At 34.8% G+C, this 19,348-nt stretch overlaps 1 protein-coding gene across 4 annotated transcripts in view; it reads left to right on the forward strand.

Annotated features, from left to right (window-relative positions):
* The first annotated feature begins 2,485 nt into the window (after window positions 1-2,485).
* LOC135681609 (serine/threonine-protein kinase MRCK alpha) overlaps window positions 2,486-19,348 on the forward strand; it is a 40,594-nt gene continuing 23,731 nt past the window's right edge. For all 4 annotated transcript variants that reach the window (XM_065196156.2, XM_065196158.2, XM_065196157.2 and 1 more), the window contains exons 1-16: window positions 2,486-2,915; window positions 3,208-3,299; window positions 5,474-5,557; window positions 6,966-7,061; window positions 8,836-8,984; window positions 10,879-10,972; window positions 11,761-11,817; window positions 12,680-12,823; window positions 13,601-13,662; window positions 14,981-15,081; window positions 15,714-15,799; window positions 16,201-16,280; window positions 16,881-16,951; window positions 17,496-17,588; window positions 18,132-18,242; window positions 18,977-19,060. In XM_065196156.2, coding sequence (XP_065052228.2) covers window positions 2,732-2,915; window positions 3,208-3,299; window positions 5,474-5,557; window positions 6,966-7,061; window positions 8,836-8,984; window positions 10,879-10,972; window positions 11,761-11,817; window positions 12,680-12,823; window positions 13,601-13,662; window positions 14,981-15,081; window positions 15,714-15,799; window positions 16,201-16,280; window positions 16,881-16,951; window positions 17,496-17,588; window positions 18,132-18,242; window positions 18,977-19,060 — 1,588 coding nt within the window. In that variant the 5' untranslated portion in view covers window positions 2,486-2,731. The remainder of the gene's footprint in view (window positions 2,916-3,207; window positions 3,300-5,473; window positions 5,558-6,965; window positions 7,062-8,835; window positions 8,985-10,878; window positions 10,973-11,760; window positions 11,818-12,679; window positions 12,824-13,600; window positions 13,663-14,980; window positions 15,082-15,713; window positions 15,800-16,200; window positions 16,281-16,880; window positions 16,952-17,495; window positions 17,589-18,131; window positions 18,243-18,976; window positions 19,061-19,348) is intronic.

The following is a 19,348-nucleotide window of genomic DNA, read 5'->3' on the forward strand; positions in this document are numbered from 1 at the left end:
TCAAGGCATTAACGACGTCTTTGTCTTTACTCAAGCAGGGGCGTAGGAATCGGGGGCACAGTGGTGCCCCCTTTTTTCCAAAATTCAGATTACCTACCCCTTCGCAGCTCATCGAGTTGGGTGCCCCTTAAACAGGATTTGAACTTTACAGAGTGTTCGTTAGGGTTCCTCTTTAAACAGGTGTCCCCCACTTTCATAAGGCTTACTAAGTCCTTGAATTCAAGAAGTTTTATTAAAGATGTTTTTTTGAATCAGGAAGTTTTCAAGCAGCACGGTATTCCTATTCGACGCTATTAACGTACCGAATGGTTGGAAATTTGTCCCAGTGGGCGACCTTAAAAGATATCTTGAAGACTTGGCTTGAATTTGGTAAGCAGTGCTAGAATGCACATGAATTTTTATGAGCCAATACTAAAAGCTTCTTAAAGATTTTGAGCGATTTGAGTTTCTCATAAGATCCCTATGAGAACCCTGGAGCAATCTGAAATTTCAAAAACAAGTTTTTGAAACCTTTTTGAAGCCAAATTGTCTCGCTTCAGAAGTAACAATGATAGCATCAGGGGCGTAACTTGGCCGATAGGTTTGGTGGGGGGGGGTGAAAAGGGTTTCTTCCCTGCGAAAATGAATGGTGCCCTGCAGACCTCGTAGCAAAGGTTTGTCTATAAGTTACTAGTGAAAGCTTTATCAGTGTTAATTTGTTTTTACCAAGAACAAACTTCTAAGCAATAAAAACAAACTTGAAACTTCATTGCTTATGAAATATCTATTTTTTTACGTGAGCGTAAATTGAATGTAAAATTTGATTCCCTTTGTAATAAAGCTTGTATTTCATGGCATATCAAGTTTAGTGAGGTAGGAGGACCCACCATGGTTGGGACCGGGAAAAATTTTGAATTTATACCTTGTAAAAGGGCTAAAAAGCATCTCCCAGACTAAAATTTAGCAAAATACTATTGTGCTAAAAAACTGATTATTGTTCATTGGAAAAATAGGGAGGGGGGATGATATGCTAAAACTCTAGTGATAGACGTTGTGGAAGGAAAGAAACGGTAACCTTTCGTTTCAGATTGCAGAAAGTTGTGAATGACAGAGCAATGTTGTTTTGATTTGGAGAATTTTATTTCCTAAACAGAATGTGCAGTTTCTTATCACGAGAAGGCCATGTTTACACTTCCAAAATTAAAACATTGCAATGACATAGAAAGTGATTTACTGAATTAATGCAAATAAAAGAAAAATAAAAAAAATATACGTGAATAAATTAGCAATTAGATAAAAAAAAATCGGCATCTTAAACGTTTATTCCCTTTTTATTTCATACACTGTTAAAAAGTTATAGAAAAAATGATAAAAAAATTCTTATCTTGACCAAAGTGGGGGCCTTTAGCCCTCTATTACCCCCAGTGGCGCCGTTCCCGTCATGAAAATAATTTACAACTTAAATTAATTTGTGTGGACTCAACCTTGCCCTCATAAACTTATGCATCAATCATTGCATGCATTGGCTATGACTTTCGGTAAGGAGTGCTTTCGCTCTGCTAATAACGGAGCTCTTCCTGACATACCTGTTCCGTTCTCTAAAATGCAATGTCAGGAAGGGAGGTTTATAACAAATATAATATTTCCATTTCAAAATTTGTAAACGAACCTTTTCGAACTTCAGAGGTGGCATTTCTGCGTGGTGATAAAGCTTTTCTTAGCGCCCTGCAAAATCGGCTATTTTTAAGATTGGGGGGGGGGGGGGCACACCCCCACCCCCACACCCCCCGGTGTCTTCGTTGTGAGCATCTACCTTGCTCAGTGCCGAAAACAAGTTTCCAGCGCAGGCTGAAGTTTATCAGCAGTTGGATCGACTCGATATAGCATTGTGTGAACTGGAGTATAGTCGATATTGGTTTTCACCATGAATACACAGATGCATTCATAATCAACAGACTTGTTGAGACTGACTTTTTTTCGAAAGTCATGTAGGAAGACGCCAATTTCTAAGATTTTAGATAGAAACATGTTTTCATCAGAGGGGTGAAAAGTTCTAGTTAGGCGGGCAATGTCCGTGCCCTCTTGGCTTCGTGCTTGGCTGGAGGCTGTTCTGCAGCCCCCTATCTCCTCCCAGCTTCGGCGTGCCTGTAGTATTAGATACAACTCGATGTTTTAAAGACAGAAGAAAGTATGAAGAATAGACGGTACTTATTTGCAATGCAGAGTCTTACGCGATTACCCGGCAACTTTTTAAATGATTTGAAGAACACAATTAGGTATCTTTGTGAGAAAGGAATAATCATAAGATTCTAAAAAGGAAGATGAATTGGATGTCGTACAACCTGTAAGTTTGCTGGCAAAAATATTAATTAAATAATCGTTAATCTTTCCCCCAGGGGAGGGGGTTCTCCAAAGTCCCAACCTTACAACCATACTTGAAGGGCGTTATCAAGACTCCTCTGGCGTCTCCTCCTAGGCTGCCTTACATCCGGTAGTTCCCAGGACTCTATATCGATCGTTCAGTAACCTAATACAAATCTTGAGGAATGGCGATTTCTCCATGGGCGAGTTGTTATTGTTGACCAGGTTTTAATATTATGAGCAGGACGAGTAAAGAGGAACATTGGTATCATTGTGAAACAAAGTCTGAGTGAATATTTTATTTTGAAATAGCTATGTGAGCTTAATCTAAGGGAACAAAAGTTGCTGTTGTATTGGGCCTACTGGCTGGGATATATCATTCGGTGAAATAATGGAAATGCAGAGGCCCGAAGATCGAATAAGACAACTGCAGCAGTTATTTGCAACTGCAGGAAATGGAAAGAATTCAGCTGTTGCTTGGGAATCGCTTTTAGATACACTTCTTGTCCTTTATAACGAGTGTAATTCGTCGGTTCTTCGTCGTGAAAAAAATGTGCTGGAGTTTCTTGAGTTCGGTAAGAAGACAACAATATGTATCTTTAATTTGAAATTGCAAAGGCCGCTAGACTTTTGAGAGCATCTGAATACAAAATATATATATATATTTTTCATTCTTTTCGTTAGATATATTGAAGATATGTCTGATAAATATCGCAGTTTCGATCTAGCTCTTGAAAGCCCTTCATTTTCATACAGGTCCTTAAAGTGTCAAAACCTATGGTACAGCGATTTCTACAGAGGTTAATTGTAGGACAAAATAACGGACATTACATTACTCCTTTGCACATATTTTTGTTTTTTTTACAGCGAGACCGGTTACAGAGAAGATAAAAAGCCTGCTGCTTCGAAGAGATGAATTTGAAACCTTAAATGTAATTGGGAGGGGAGCCTTTGGTGAGGTATGAACTTCATTCTATGATTTCTCAAATCAACTTTTAGATTCGGCAATTAGGGAATAAGAAACAATACTTTGGGCGAGCTTTATTTTGAAATGACACGCCTCAAGCAGCATAAACTATGTTTAGTACTCCATGATAACGTTTGATTTATTCATACCTAGACGCTTGATGAATAATTAAACAAGGAAGTACCACTTTGTCTCCGGTACCGTGCGTCTCATGTAGCTGATACACGAGTACAAGATAAAATTTTAAGCAGTTATGCTTGAAAAGGCCTATGCCTAAGTACAACGCCAGAATACTGAAAATGTACAATGTTGGTTTTGATTTACGTTTCAAGTGCGATAAAGACCGGCCTCCATTCAAAATGCCTGCATACTGTGCAAATACTGTAATGTTTTGATGAATGACAACTCATTGGACTTAAACCCTACCAAAATGTCAAAAGTAGAGGTAACCGCAAAATGTTGCGTATGATAACAACTGCAAATTCATATTTCAGAGCAGTATATCATAACAATAGGATTAAGGAGGTGATCTTCTGTGAGGAATCAAAGACCCGTTGCTCGGTGTTTCCGCCGTGCCTTGGAGGATATCACTTTAATTGCCTGCTATTCATTAAAAACTTGCAGTAATTGACGTTAGTTGTAAGGAGGCCTTCCCACGCCCTTTGGACATCGTGCAACAGCTGATGATTGATTATAGACAGTGGTTTTTATTGAGATCCATAATGATGACAAACTTCCTGAAGAGTTTTAGGAATCTCCATTCTTTGCTTTGCAGCACTTCTATAAACAATTTATTATGCTATGCATGGTGTCTTTTCTCAAGTAAAATTTTTGTAAACAAAGAAATTTTCAGTCTATAAGCTAATGTGGCAGAGCAAAATCCCAGGGGTACATGATGGAATTTAAGATTAGAAAGTGGAATATTGTGCACAGATGTATTTTGCAAATGCCACATATTAAAACAAGTTAAAACTGGATAATATTTTACTTACAATCTCTTACTTTTTTACTGAAAGTTCTTTCTTCTTGAGACTTATGAATTATTTGTTATTACTATATTATATCATAATTTTTACAAAAAATGAAGCGCAGCTTTACCATAAATACAAATGTTTATCCCAATCTCACTAAATACCCTTGATTTGCCTGTGTCCAATTGGCTGTGCAATCATTTGATACACATTTCTGACTTTTTCCTTGGTGTGGGGCTCAAGCAATTTAAACCATGTAAGATATAACCCGTTAAAATAGATGGATCAGAGCTCTTTATCTGAAATAGGCTGTTTTGAAATTTAAAGCAAAGCAGCAAGCTTTATGCTATATTCATATTGAACATGGCTGACTTTTATGATGATTTCTGGCTGCTCTTGTTGGTCTGATTTTTATTTGTCCTAAGCCATTCATTAGAATAAAATGTGATAAGAATAAAATGATACCAATTCTGTAAACATCATGCATTTTAATGCTCAAAACGTTAGTTTGCTTTTTTGTAAATGCTATTTTGTTTTGAGCTTCTTGTTCATCTTTAGAATTTTTATAAATCTTTAGATAGATAACTTTCCGAAATTTTTTTGACCATTTGAGTTTTCTAACATATCTTCATATCATAACATAAATTTGAAGTTAAAGAGTATTCATATAACGCTTGTCAAAGTTGACATTTGTTTTTCTTGTTTCTGATGTTAAATTGTTGTGGTCTGTCAGATTAATGGGATTGTGGTTATTCAAATGATTTGTAGCAGTTTGAAGCATAATAGAGTAAAGGGTGTGTCCTATTAATTGGGCTAGGAATGAGACTTTTTGAATTATGCATATCTAATCATTTAGGATGCAAAAAACTGAAACCAAGAAGAGAACCATTGTTAGCTGGCTTTTTTGGTTAAAAACTATAGTTTTATGTTTAATAAACAATTTAGTTAAGCAGGTTGTTTATTGTACTTGAAAATAAAAAAAGTGACAACATGTGCAATGTTATTTTAAAGCACCATCTTGTTTGATTAACAATTTTTTATTTTAGATTGCTTTATTAGAATTTAAAGTTTAGCATTAGTAAAGGCAGAGACAGTTTTTCTTTGAAAATTTGGTTAATTCCATTATTGATTATTGATTTTGTTTAAAAATTAACTTCAGATTCTAGACTGGTTTTAACCTATAGCTGTTTTCTAGGTTTCCCTTGTGAAGCTGAAATCTACTGAGAGGGTCTATGCAATGAAAACACTGAACAAATGGGAAATGTTAAAACGTGCTGAGGTGAGTTTATATGGAACTGGTGACTTCTGTCTGCATCTATCTTAGCTTTTGAAACAGCATGGTTAAATGATTCCATTGTCAAAATCTACTGTAGAATTTTTATGAACTCAGACCATATTATTAGAAAGAATCCAATTCAATATTGATAAGTTTGCCAAACCAATTGAATCTGTTATGCTGATCCCTAGCCCAAATTACAATGTTTTTGAAGGGAAGATGCCTGTGCCTATTTGGTTACTGCTTACCATTTTTTTGCCTAAATAACTCTTTGCTAATATTCTTAAGATTGTTTGGTCTAGGGTCTAGAAATGGTAGAAGTTGATATCTCTTATGTTTAACCTCTCTATTTGTTATTCAATTATAATTCAGAAATATATTTAATTTTCTGGGGGTTTCACTGAATTGTTCAGAAGGGGATTATTTCCTCTTTAAGGCTGTTTTTCACAGAAAATAGTCCTTATCTGATGTCTTCTTGTATATACATCTCTAATTCAGCACTGTGTCTAAATTTTCAAAACTAAATTAGATCATATACTAATTTCTGTAAAGATTTTCTTCTCTTTTTGTGATCGTCCTTTAATGTGAAGAATACTGTCTTGGTGCATTGATTTTTCAGATTTACATTGTGTAAAAATCTCATCACCAGTGTTAATGATTAATAATAATGGGATACAATCGTTGAGGGGGATTAAAACCCTTTCAAGTACCATTTGTACATGCAATAAACCTTCAATCATGTTTTTTTTATTTCCCTGCCAGTTGTTCTGCCAGCTGCTTTGATACTTTTCTGAAAAATTGAATCTTATGAATAATTATCCGACATGCATCAAGCATTATTTAAGAAAACCTTTTTACTCTTTTTATATAAATTTATTTTATTTCTCTTTGTTTAAATTTACTTTTATTGGGAAACTGCACTGTCAAAAGAGGTATTTGATTTATGGAAATAGTTCATATATATTTGCTGTGTTCTACTTTTTGTAGGAGGGTTTGGGATTTCTCATATTTTGCTCTGTTTGGGTTTTTAAATAGGCTTTCATGGGGTTTTTCTAAGGACTAAGGTTTTTTTATTTTATTAGCATTGGCATAAGGTTAAATCTTAACCAATGCCAGTTCTTTAGCACCAACATATATCTTAAGAATTGGATTTTACCAATTATATTAATTGCTAGGTATATATATAAATGTCCATCTTCTTTTTTAAGAACACTTTTGTGATAGGAAAATCATGCATGCTCATTCAATGAGTTATATATGTATATGTCAATGACTACATGAATTATATCCGTGAATTTTCAACAGCAGAATCTGGGATACAAATACAATGCATTTTGAAATGATATTTCCTATGATACTTACAGTGGTGTTTATGTATAATCATGTTGTAACTTTTTTCTATTTTCTTTAGACTGCATGTTTCAAAGAAGAAAGAGATGTGCTTGCATTTGGTGATAAAAGATGGGTGACAAAACTTCATTATTCTTTTCAAGACGAAAGAAATTTGGTAAGTTGCTATATTTTCTTATAAATTGTATGAAATTGAATAGAAACTGTGTTTGCTTCTCCAGATGCACTTGTCAATGATTTTTATACATCAAACAGTGTATCGTTTTATAAATGATACTAAACTAAAAAAAATCATTTTAGCTAGAAATTGTTACACATGATAAATATATGCGTCTTGAGTATATTCCTTATCTGATTGGAATGTAGTTAGAACATTATATGCTTTTTTGTGTATTGAGGATGCTGGTTTTATAGCATCAGAACAGTAAAAGTAGTTTTCACTTTATGACAGCTATTTGGTGTATATATAAAGGTTCATTAGAAAATTGTATGAATATATAAAAGGTTGTAATTTATTTTTCTTCAAACCATCCTTAAATTTAAATGGATGTAAAGATTTTGCTACAGTTTTTCATCTACAATTCTGATTACAATTCCAATTTGTAACAATTTTCCAGCTTAGCTTGCCGATATCATTAGGTGAAAGTGCGTCTTAGGGTATTGAGCATATTATAATCAATTGTAATACATTAAATCTTACAATAAAGCAGCATCTTATCCCAGGCTCAGTATTAGGCTTAATTCTATGAATCAGCCTTGCAAAAAAGCTCATTTCCTCTCTCATATGAATGGCTTGTATGGCATAACTGACTCACAATAATCTGTAAATTTCAGGCTTGCTGCTAGATTGTTTCCATCACTTTATTTTTGTTTAATGTTGCCCATTTAGAAACAACATTTCAGGAAGTTGCTTTATGGGTGAATGTTATTAATATCAAATTTTTAACTTTTGTGGAATTTTGTAGCTGGTAATACAGTGCTAGGGCTTGCCAGTTGCCATGGATTGCAACCATTGTTTGCCAATCTATAAGTTGATTTTTGGCTGATTACAGTGAGCGAATTAGAAAAATAGGTAGGGTGCTTAGGGCTGAAACAATTTAATATGTGCCTGAAAGGTAACTTGACCATGCAAATAGGTATTTGCCAAGAAAGGTCACTGACATGACTCTCGCCATAGTTAACACTGGTTTCATGCTGAAAATGTCCTTTATAGCTAAAAACCTCGCTACCTTTACTAAAAACTTACAAAATTTATAAGAATAGAATAGGAAACTCATGTAAAAGATATACTATGTTTACGTTGTAACCATAAAAGGCGTATTCCAATCCAAATACAAGTAAATCCTAAGCGATTGTCTCAGCCTACTTATCCAGCTAAGAGATTTAGGACTATCTTCCTTTCGTCTTTCCGCCATGCTCGAATTCCCCCATATGATTTTAACATATTTTGTTATTTCGGCAAGTACTAGTGGTGTATTTTCCTGATGATCGCATTAAGCTTAAACTTGGAGTAGCCCCTTAGAACCGTCTTGCTCTACAAGCCAAAGCTTGCCAATAAAAGTATAAATGAATATTCAAATGATTTAAGAATTCTGATTCAAGTAGGTACTCATGTGAGATCTTCGATTCAAGTTTCTCCTTTGAAAGATGTCTTCAGTCTAAAAAAGTTCTGTATCGGTTGTTCAGTTGCAGCTGTTTTGATGTTTGTTAAGCTGGACAAGTAGACACCCTAAGCAACTTAGCATTCTTCCACTTTGAAAATGACTATTTTCACCCTCTTCACCAGTCGCATCCCCGAGGTTTTAGTCTGAGTCTGTATGTACATTTGCACCAAGTCTGTGTGTACTTTTGTTACCTCGTGTCTTGGAGGTTAATCTCAAACCGCATTTTGTTGCTTGCGATTTCAAAACAGACCTGTTTTTTGTCCACAGTATTTCCTAATGGACTACTACAGTGGTGGAGATTTGCTGACCTTGATAAGCAAGTACGAAGATCATCTTCCGGAACACATGGCAAAATTTTACTTAGCTGAAATGATACTTGCCATAGATTCATTGCATAAGATGAGCTACGTACATAGGTACGTTTGACTATCATTTTGACTTGCGTTTTCTTTCCTGAAAAGTATCAATAAAGAGGTGCTCTCAGAACACTATTTTATTCAAACATAATGCTTCTGAATCGAAGGCAACTGTTTTTTTGAAGCTACAATGGCTGTCGAAATTTCTTGGCGCATCCAGCGACTACCTTGTTTTTGTACTTTCAATTTTTTTTCTGAATACTGCAACTTCAGGTCTACCTTGTCCAGAAACAATTTTGATTGTGAAGGTAAATATAACAGAGGTCCCAAGAAAAATTAATTTCCTTGACACAATTAGTCACTTAATAAAAAACCATACTTCCTTTTAAGAGGTAGAATGGGCTGGGGGAGATTGATTGGTGGTTGAAGAGGGCCCGCGCCACTGCCCCTAAAGTGGAGGGGTACCAATGTAAAGAAATTTTCCTCTTACCCCTTTTAGCCCCTATTGTCACAAACATTTTGCTGATATGCTTTTACTTCTGTACTTTGGTTCAATGTATTTGTTGTAATTTGAGGTTTATCTCTGTGAAAGATTTAAGCTTTTTTATTCTTACATTGACAAAAGAGTGGGGAGGCCATTGCCCCCTAGCCCGCCCTGTGTTGCGGGCCCTGTTGAATGGGACCGTGTCAATTGACAATTATGACAATAAAACATTTCCTAGTGATCAGCCTTTTTTGAACTGATAGCAGTCTGACGAACCTCAATGCTGTTCAAGTATTAAGGTACCTGGAATCCACAAGAACACTAGTTTCACACTGGTTCTTCTATAACCCTTTGCTCCATCTTATTTTGGATTTATAATCTAGATTCTAGACCAATGTCTTTTATTGGTGGCTTTTTATAATCGATTTAACTTTTTTTCCGTGTAACAATTAGCAGTAACAAAAAACAGGAAGTACACCAGAATCATCTATGATAAATAGGCCCGAACAACAGTAACGAAATTATCATTTATGCCCTCAGATGTAAGAAAGCTTTAAGTGTTATCGTCATTTCCGTATCTTTTGGTTACGCTGTTGATAAGGTTTTCGGATCCAGAGCCTTAGCTCAATTGTTAAAATGTTATCGATAGTCACTCTTTAATACTTCTTAAAGGCTTGCGGTTGCTTTCGCGAATAAGATTTCTCCGCTAAAGGTCATGATTAAGTCTGAATTTGTCCAGCTTTTTTAGCTTCCCTCCGTAGTGATCCTCAGATCACCTCCTTAAGTTTACCTCCTTAAACTGACCTCCTTAAGCGGACCACTTTAAGCCAATAACATACTTTTCGTTCAAATATATGCCTTAGCTATAAAGAGTTGATTGGTTTTTTAATAATACTTTATATTTATGTTAAATAAGAATATACCCATGTTGAATGTAAATATTAGAAGTCTTGGAAATGAATAAGATAGTTTTTCGAATTTGTTACTTTATTCTGATCAAGGCCTGGTGAATCATAATTCTTGAAGTATCACAATGCTGTTAGCCGTAGTAAGGATATCTTTAAAAATTTCTTAGGTTTCCATTCTATCATTTGCCCGTTCTCGTATGCCTGCCAAATGCCTTGGTATACTACAATAAATTTTTTGATTTTTTGTACTGCACCCCCTCTCCCACTCCGAACAGTTCAGAGGCTCAGCGTGTTCCAATGGACTCCTTCCAGATAAATCTGAACTCTACAGTCAACATTGTTCGGGGGAGATAGGGTGCAGTGTATAAGGACTTTTGCAGGGATTGTTTGCATACATCTAGCAAGTACCTTCTTATTCTTGGCAATGGCGTGTTTTGATATCAATATCATAAAAGAGAATTTGGTTGCTTTATGTACGGTTAAACTGGCCCTGCTAATACTGCCTGTTCCTCGTTTTTCACTCATTTCTTTAAATTTATCAATTTCTGTTTTTCCAAACTAGGGACATCAAACCTGATAATGTTCTTATTGATGTATCTGGAAACATCCGCTTGGCAGATTTTGGTTCTTGTCTAAAAATTGGCGATGATGGATATGTTCGTACTGTTATTTTTTAGAACTTTTAAATTCATGCCTCAAAATGCTTTTTACAAAAGACAACCATGAATTTATGAAAATGTAATTAAATATTTATGCATATAATCGATATCATTTAATTTAATAACGCGACCCGTTAAAACTCACCTTGTTATGTTCATGAAATATTTATCTCAACAGTGCTAGCAGCAATGTGTCAGCGTGTTCAATAAGTGTTAATCGATGTGTTTTTCTTTAAATTTCCGTCATATTATCAGCTAATTTCCTATTTCAATTCACGAGCATGTCTTTTATTTGAAATTTGAACATTTGAAAGCTTTAACAAATCACACTTAAGTCTTCCAAAATTTCAAATTCCCTTTACCGCTCCAAAAAGCAACGTATTTCATTTCAATTATCTCCCTAAACATGTTCTTGTTGATATCACTGTTAGATAGAAAGCCTTACGGTATACAGTACGACATCACAGTGTGATCTTCCATTTAAAAACGGAATCCATTTGGCTATCCATGCTTACTCAATGGAAAACTGTTCATCAAACCTAGCCCGAACATTACTATTTTTATACGAAGATTTCCTTTATCTTAGCTTCTACTTCTGGATTTGGTTTCCCCAAATTTCTCCAATATATGTATAAATTCGGTTTTTTTAATTCAATTTTTCTCACATTGTAGCTAATAACTTAAATCCTGGTGTAACCAATAACATATTGGACATTAGCCTGAATTATTCTTCTGAATTTTAGATGCTTAAACTGTTGCTATAAAAATATTTCTTCAAATTGCAGGTCCATTGCGCTGTTGCTGTTGGGACTCCCGATTACATTTCCCCAGAAATTCTTCAGGTACGTTGATAATCGATTTTATTTATCCGTATTGTAAGGTGCATGTCTGGAAGAGCGAGATTGGTAAATTTTAGTCCATAGACTAATTGAATTCACGGCATTGTTTTGGAAAATACTTTTTATCTTCAAAGTAACTTTGTTGTACGACTTTTTCGTGCGCAGATAAAGATTTCTCATATGTTTGCCTCCTGTATTTTAGATTTCATAACAATTTAGAGTTAAAAGCTTATAAGAAATTTAATAAGCTAACCCCGGTCAAGCGCCTAAAAAAGTTATCTTATGTCATCTTAAAATCAATAGGTTTAAGGTTCTTGAGCAACCAGCATGCTTTGCGGTATTTGTTTTTTACACGAGAAGAAATTGGCTATATTTTGAATTTCATGCAGTACGATATTAGGCCCGTTTTGAAAATATAGTCGCAAAGCATGCCGGTTGCGCAAGAGCCTTTGATAAACCGTTTTTTTGTATCTGGACTGTAAGATTAGCATGCATTGATATTTAATATCGGTATGGCAGAGTCCAATTGAAACCAGCGCGCATGGCTATTAGTGCCTTATCGTAGAAAATCGACCGAAAGGTTAAACCGTAAGAAATTTAAGACTTAATGCTAATATATTATGAAGGTCCAGCATTATGAAGATTATTAGATATGGCATTGTTTATGTTGTACTTAAAATCATGTTGTTGGGGGGTTTGAAAATTTTCGTATTTTATTTCAAAGTAGATTATTTATTCTCGTAACACACTTTTGCCAGTTTTGGTTTGATTTTGCGCGATAAATTTTCTAAATTTTCCAAAAAATATTCTTCACAAGTCAGTATAAAGATATGGATTTATTTTTAGTGATAAATATCTTTTTTAGGCCATGGAGGAAGGCAAGGGGCGATATGGACGCGAATGTGATTGGTGGTCGCTTGGTATTTGTATGTACGAAATGCTGTATGGGGAAACGCCTTTTTATGCAGAATCGCTGGTAGAGACTTACGGGAAGATCATGGACCATAAGGTAGGGTCTCCTAGCGTGCAATGTTGACATGATCAGTAACTTGATGAAAGCTACTGTTTACTGGTCTGTGGTAAAATGCCCAGTGAAGTCTATACAGAGCTGTAAAGGCTTATGGTGATAAGTAATTTAAATGCTAATAATTTCAAAGACTATGTGCCAAAATTCAGCAACTCTTTGTATAACTCTAGAAATCAGCTGCAGTAGGCTATCGTTCCTCGATCTGATGATTTCTCAAAATGCAAGTCGCAATGCTAATAGTATTAAGTCTTTTAAGTTTAATCTCGAACATTTCAGGAGGCGGTACTTTCGAAGCGATTAAGAAATATCTTATTTACCTTCCTCCTTGATCAGAAAGTTTGGCTTTTAATCGGGTTTAAATCCTATGTTATTTTGATAGAGTCGCTTGAATGCACAGATGTATTCTTTGTTGACAAAAAACTTACGTAACACAGAAACTATTTATAAAATCTTAAAAATTGTGGCTCTGATAGTCTAAAACCTAGATTTATAAATATTAAGAAGATTAGATTAGTTTCTTTCTCAGAAGATTACTAAATTGAATTTCATTAACAGGTTTTTTTTAATTTATTGTCGTAAAATGAAAACTAAGCCAAATTTTAAAGGAAACTTCCCATAAGATTGCAAAATTAAGAAACATCAGTATTTTTTTCAATGATTTAATTGTGTGTCTGGTATCACTGAGATTTGCCCTAGACAAGCACATTAAAAATATTACAAAAGTCTTGCTAATTCACTACCTTTTTTGCCCTTTTGCAGACAAAGTTTCAATTCCCTGATGATTATGACATCTCAGATGACGCGAAAAACCTTATGAAGAAGTGAGAGACTTATGGTTTATGTTAATGTTCTCCCTCGTTTTTTTGTTTATTACCAAAGTTTTTTAAGGCCTGGCTTTGTCTTTTATGGATGAGAACACGAAGAAACAGTAAACATAATGTTGTTGACCTGCGGATAGCACTCTTCCGTGCACTTTTCTGTGGTTTTCAAGACTATTCACTGTGTCTTAATAGACTAAATACATCCCTTTTTATCATTGGAAACCTTGTTAACTAACCATTGGAAACCAAATGTACATTGAAGCATCCATCTTGTTTCTTATCTGATGAAGCCAACTGCGCTTAGTGAGCAAGTTGGTAGTAAAGTCGTCATTTTTGGTTTTAATTTAATGTTATTCAAATTTGCACCTGCTGTTTTCGTAACCTCTTTTTTCACAAGCTTTCATCACTACATGCTAAAATCGAGAGTATTTGCTATAAAATGTATCGTTTTCTCAAATTATTTTATGACACGTTGTAATGGCATTAATCAGTTCAATGTTCGTTCAGTTGAAACATTTTTATCGTGTCGCAAGCCTTTCCTAGTTAGACTGCGAAAACAGTTGCTTAATTATTCACATAATATTCCTCATTCTGGTATCGTGTGTGTTCTGCATTGTGACTCTGATTAACATTTTTTGCGTTGTGCTAAATTATAAACATTTTTCAATTTGCATAATATTCTGTTTAGCATAAGACGTTCTAGGGTGAAGTTTTCAAATTTGGACAAGTCTTCGAAAAACCTTAAAGAAAATCTGTGAATTAAATTGCATTTGAAACTTTTTGACGAAAATATAGAATTTGTTAATATTGTTGTAGCGGTAGTAATATGATCAATTGATAATGGAAACTTTCAAGGCAATCAGTTGTAAAGAATAGGTGTTAAAGATATCAGATTGGTGCGATGCAGTTTAAACGAGAAATTGTGCTTCGATAATATAAGCCACAATCGTTTTGTTGTCAGTGGTGAAATGATCCCAAAGCCTGTGTATCGGGATAGCTTTGTTTGCAATGATCCAGTTTGAAAGCTTCTTTCACGTTGGAAGCTTGGCACTGCTTTTCTATCTCATATTGTTAAGCGAAATGAGAACTGTGATGAACAGGCTAATTTATGAATCCTTCTGATATCTGAATAATTCGTTGATTCAGCATAATTCGATATTTTAACATATTTGTTACTTGCCTGCTTGTTTTACTCAACATATTGACTTTTAATCAACGGTTGCTTGTTTGCTCTTTTAAGTTTTTGTTAGACCGTTTTTAGATGTTCACAGATTTGCCATTTGAAAACCAAATTCAAACTTTGCCGGTTTCTTTCTAGACTTGTTTGTGTATCTTCAGAGAGACTAGGGAACAATGGCGTGGATGATTTCCGTCCGCATTCTTTTTTTGAAGGAATTGATTGGGAAAACATTCTAGAAAGTACGTCTTCATATCTTTAACCTTACTGTGCTAATAGCCATCACTGGTAGAAATTAGTATTTATGAATGTTTACTGTTGCTTTAAAGATATAAATGTGTAATGAGGTATTAAAGATGTGGCGAAATTCTCTTATGAACAAACTTGTTCGGTGTAGTGAGCAGAGCGAAAACGAATTAACTAATAAAATTTACAAATAGCCAATCGTTTGAGTTAATGCTGTTTGGAGTAGTGTTAATCCTCGTTGATATCGATGATGCAAAAGTACAGTGCCTGCTTGTTGGTGTTGTGTTTGAATAAGGTCAACAAATAACAGGGAAAAAATTTGACCTAATAAGAATATAAATGCAATTAGGATACAGGAAGTTTCGAAATAGCATATATGTTTGCGTTTCCAAGACAGGGTCTGAGGTGGACGTTTATATCTTTAGGCTTGTGTGTAAACTGTTTTCAAGATATGACAAATATTACAATATGTTTTCTAACTTGGACCAACAAATAATTTCTTCCCTACGCTTAGACCCAAAGGATACCCTAAACACCCCTGTTCTTGTATGCCAATCTCCTTGGAGTCCACTACAATAATGGCATTCTTCTTAACATGTATGTTTGATGTCACCTTTATCTGTTGTAGGTACCCCGCCTTACATGCCAGAAGTCAGTAGCCCCACTGATGTTTCAAACTTTGATGTAGACGATCTAATGGAGCCCAGGGCTGCGGTAATGAAGTTCGGCTTTGATTCCATCTTCCCTCATTTACGATTGTTTTTTGACCAGATCTTTTTTACTGTAATGGTTTTGCTACGATGTAACGAAATCTGTTATTATCTTTGGTTTTTTGTACCATTGAAATTTTTTTGGATTTGGTGCCTTTGCTTTCAATGTGATATGATATAGCTTTGAATTTCATAATATTAAGCAGGTATGTGCTGTTCTGCCAATTTTTGTACATTTGCTGACAGCTTTTGCTAGTTCATAATAATTACATCTGATGATGACCAAATCCGACTAGAATAAGAATGAAATGAAATCGTAAAGGGAACGTTTTAAAGAATACTATGTAGGGATATTGCACTCAAACTGTCATCGCCGAGTTTTTATGACGTCATCTCATTTTGTAGGAATCAGCCCCGCCGCCGACCCATCAAGCATTTACCGGCCATCACCTCCCATTTATCGGATTCACTTATTTTGGAGAGAGGTAAAAAACATAACCAATGCACTAAGCAAAAGTGACTTGTTTTTATAGGAACCTTATTGTAAAAACAATCCCAACAGATTTAAACCTTGGCCTTTTTCATTTTAATGTGCTTTGTAACTGGAGGACAGAAACTCACCATCAGTATTCGCCTCGCCTGGTATTATGATACCACTTCTGAGAGTATAATCGTCAGAAAATGACGAAAGGTAAGCAGACATTTATATCCAATTGCGTATCGAAAGTGTCCTGAGAGGGGGAATGTTGCTTACGATTGGTTTCATGGTTTTTGACCAATCAGCGCAGCGGTCGCTAACCTATCACCTAGCTGAAGAATCAAATATAGAGAAAACATACCAAAAGTAGGCATACATTTCTAGTGGCAAGCATGCATACCAGGAGATGTATTTGAGCTCCCACATATATTGGTTTTTGACCCTTTCTTTCTTATGATGTTGGCTGTATCTTTGAGTCCAATCCAGTCATTTAAAAGATAGTTTACAGAATGCTTTGATGTAATGTAGCTATTAATTTGAAGTCCACGAGAAATAAGATTATATATTTATTGCTCATTTTCATGAAGCACGGATTTATATTTTCCAGAAGCACGGATTTACAGATATCTCAAATAAGATCACCAGAGGCAGTAAGGCATGATCCGGAGGGCGCTCCTTGTACGTATTTGAAATCAATTTGGTCATGTTTTTGAATAATTTAATCATTTTACAGTCAGATTCACGGGTGCTCGTTAAAGATTTTTTGAATTCGTTTCGGTTTTGAATCTAGCTTTTTGAAGCATGAATAAAGATCGTTGGTAAAGATCTTTAGCTAAAAAGCGAGGAAAAGACAGATATGAAGTAGAGACTTGATCACCTCAAAATTAAGTGGGAAGAAATAAGGAGGTTCTATGGAGCACTTGCTCTTGAAGAAACCAATTGCTCTCGCTTATTACTAATCTTCCGACACCACCTTATTTCTTTTCTATTATGGCATTAAGGGTTAAAGGGGCACAGCTGTTGGTAATCCGATTCAATAGGGGATCAATTCTTGCTATTTAGCTAAAAGCTGCACCATTCTTGAATTTAGAGGCTGGAGTTGAATCTTCTTGACTTATTCGGAGTTGTCTTCATTTAACCATACATGTAATAAGGCTTTCAATACCAATCTTCCTTCCCAAAGTATCTTATGATTGTTAGTAATTTTTGTTTCTTTTCATAGCAATGAATGATCGTTATGGCGATAGTTCAAATCAAGAAAAGAAAATAACCGAACTTGAAAGGCAGAAAGCCGATCTAAACAGAAAACTGCGAGGTATATCTGATGTCATTCTCTAGATCTTAAGATATTTTCCTTCAGTTTTGATACAAATACCCAACCGATGTCTAAATATGAGCAATTCTCTACCTATGTGGTTCTGATTGGCATTTGTCGGTGGTTCAGAATGAAGTATTTTGTATTCAATTGTAACTTTAACTTTATGTAACTTTATCCTTTGGTATCATGCCATCTAATTGTATTTATGACCTAAGCATTTAATTCCAGTATTTCAAGTTGCTTGGTTCTGTAGAAGCAATTTTGTAGTACAAGATTTTGTCTTTTCTCTTAAATATTTCTAGTACCCTCTTTAATCTATGGTATTCTCTACCGTAAATATCTTATTTTTTAAAGTAGCCTTCAACAATAAAATTGAACAGCCCAGTGACACTTTTCTTGCCTGTTCCCTCTTCCAGAAGTTGCAGTCATTTTTCTGTTTTACCAACCTTATATCTTCTTCATGATATATTTCTTTTATTATCAAAGAAGTAGTACTCTATTCAGTACCTCGCTTGTTATCTTCCATTATTTCTCTTTTAGCTGCAGAATCTGCTAGAATCAACCTAGAACTTAAATTTTCGTCAAATACAACTCCAGATTCTGTTAAGAAGTTAGAACATGAAATAAATGCCTTAAAGAGGAAGTTAACTGGTGAGTTACTTTGTATTGAGTTCATGCTTTGGCAGTGAGATCTTCTTCAATTTTCTCCTATGACAACCACTTGAAAAGGAATGAAACTCTATACATTAATGCGCTCGGTACCTTTCCATTGCTTTGCATAGAATTACAGAAAGCTAGTGAATCCTCATTTTAAGGCGTATTTTCATGAATTTTTGCTAAGTAGAAAGGTAGTTTCATATCAGTTTTTTCCTTTGAAAAAAACACCGCCATTTCCAAATCAGATCAGGAACACAATATGTAGCTCAATCGCTTCACCAAATTCAGCCTCAATGATCAGTTCTTATAACTGAAAACAATTAGCTGTACTAACGACCAAAATCTATTTCAGAACTCATCAATCCTTTGTTATTATTGCAAAGCTACTTATCCTTCAATACAGAACTTTCTCCATTATGTATTGAAGTTTTCAAGACTACTTTTATTGATATTTTTCTATACTTATTTTTGAAGCGTGTCTTAAACGTATCTAAATGTCCTTTCTAAATTAATTTTTGGAATAACAATTCAGTCAGCATTGTTTACAATCACAAAAGTATCTAGAATAGATGAATTATACTTAATGGTCAAGTTTTGGTTTTCAAATTCAAGCGTTGAAATAGTACCAGTTGATTGAAAGAAACCTGTTTAGCCGTTAGAAGCCTTTTTTCAATTGCAATTTACGTTTTTGTAGATCACCTGCTAAAATTTTTTTCTTTTCTGCACAGAATCAGACGAAAAACAAGAGAAAGCGGAAAAGGAAATCAAGGAGATTGGCAGAGCGAGGAAAGAACTCGATGTCCAAAGAGATGGTGTGTAAACAATCATTTCTTCAACAGTTTGAACGAGTTTTCTTTTACGGTTCTTTATAAAGTAGAATCACAAATAAGAATATGCAGATAGTCTCACAATATTAATGCAGAAAATATAGTCTTAAATGAAGCTTAAAATGCTAGACTTCATCTCGTGTATCTAATTTTCTATCTTCAAAGTAATATCTTTCTGCTGCCTTGTGTTATTTTATATCAGATTTTTGAGTCACCCCATGTCCTGTTTATGGTTTAAAAGCGTTAAGATTTTATGATGACAATGTTTTTAAA

Source organism: Rhopilema esculentum, chromosome 12 (assembly GCF_057945365.1).
Source record: "Rhopilema esculentum isolate cy_ngs chromosome 12, ASM5794536v1, whole genome shotgun sequence".
Lineage (NCBI taxonomy): Eukaryota > Metazoa > Cnidaria > Scyphozoa > Rhizostomeae > Rhizostomatidae > Rhopilema > Rhopilema esculentum.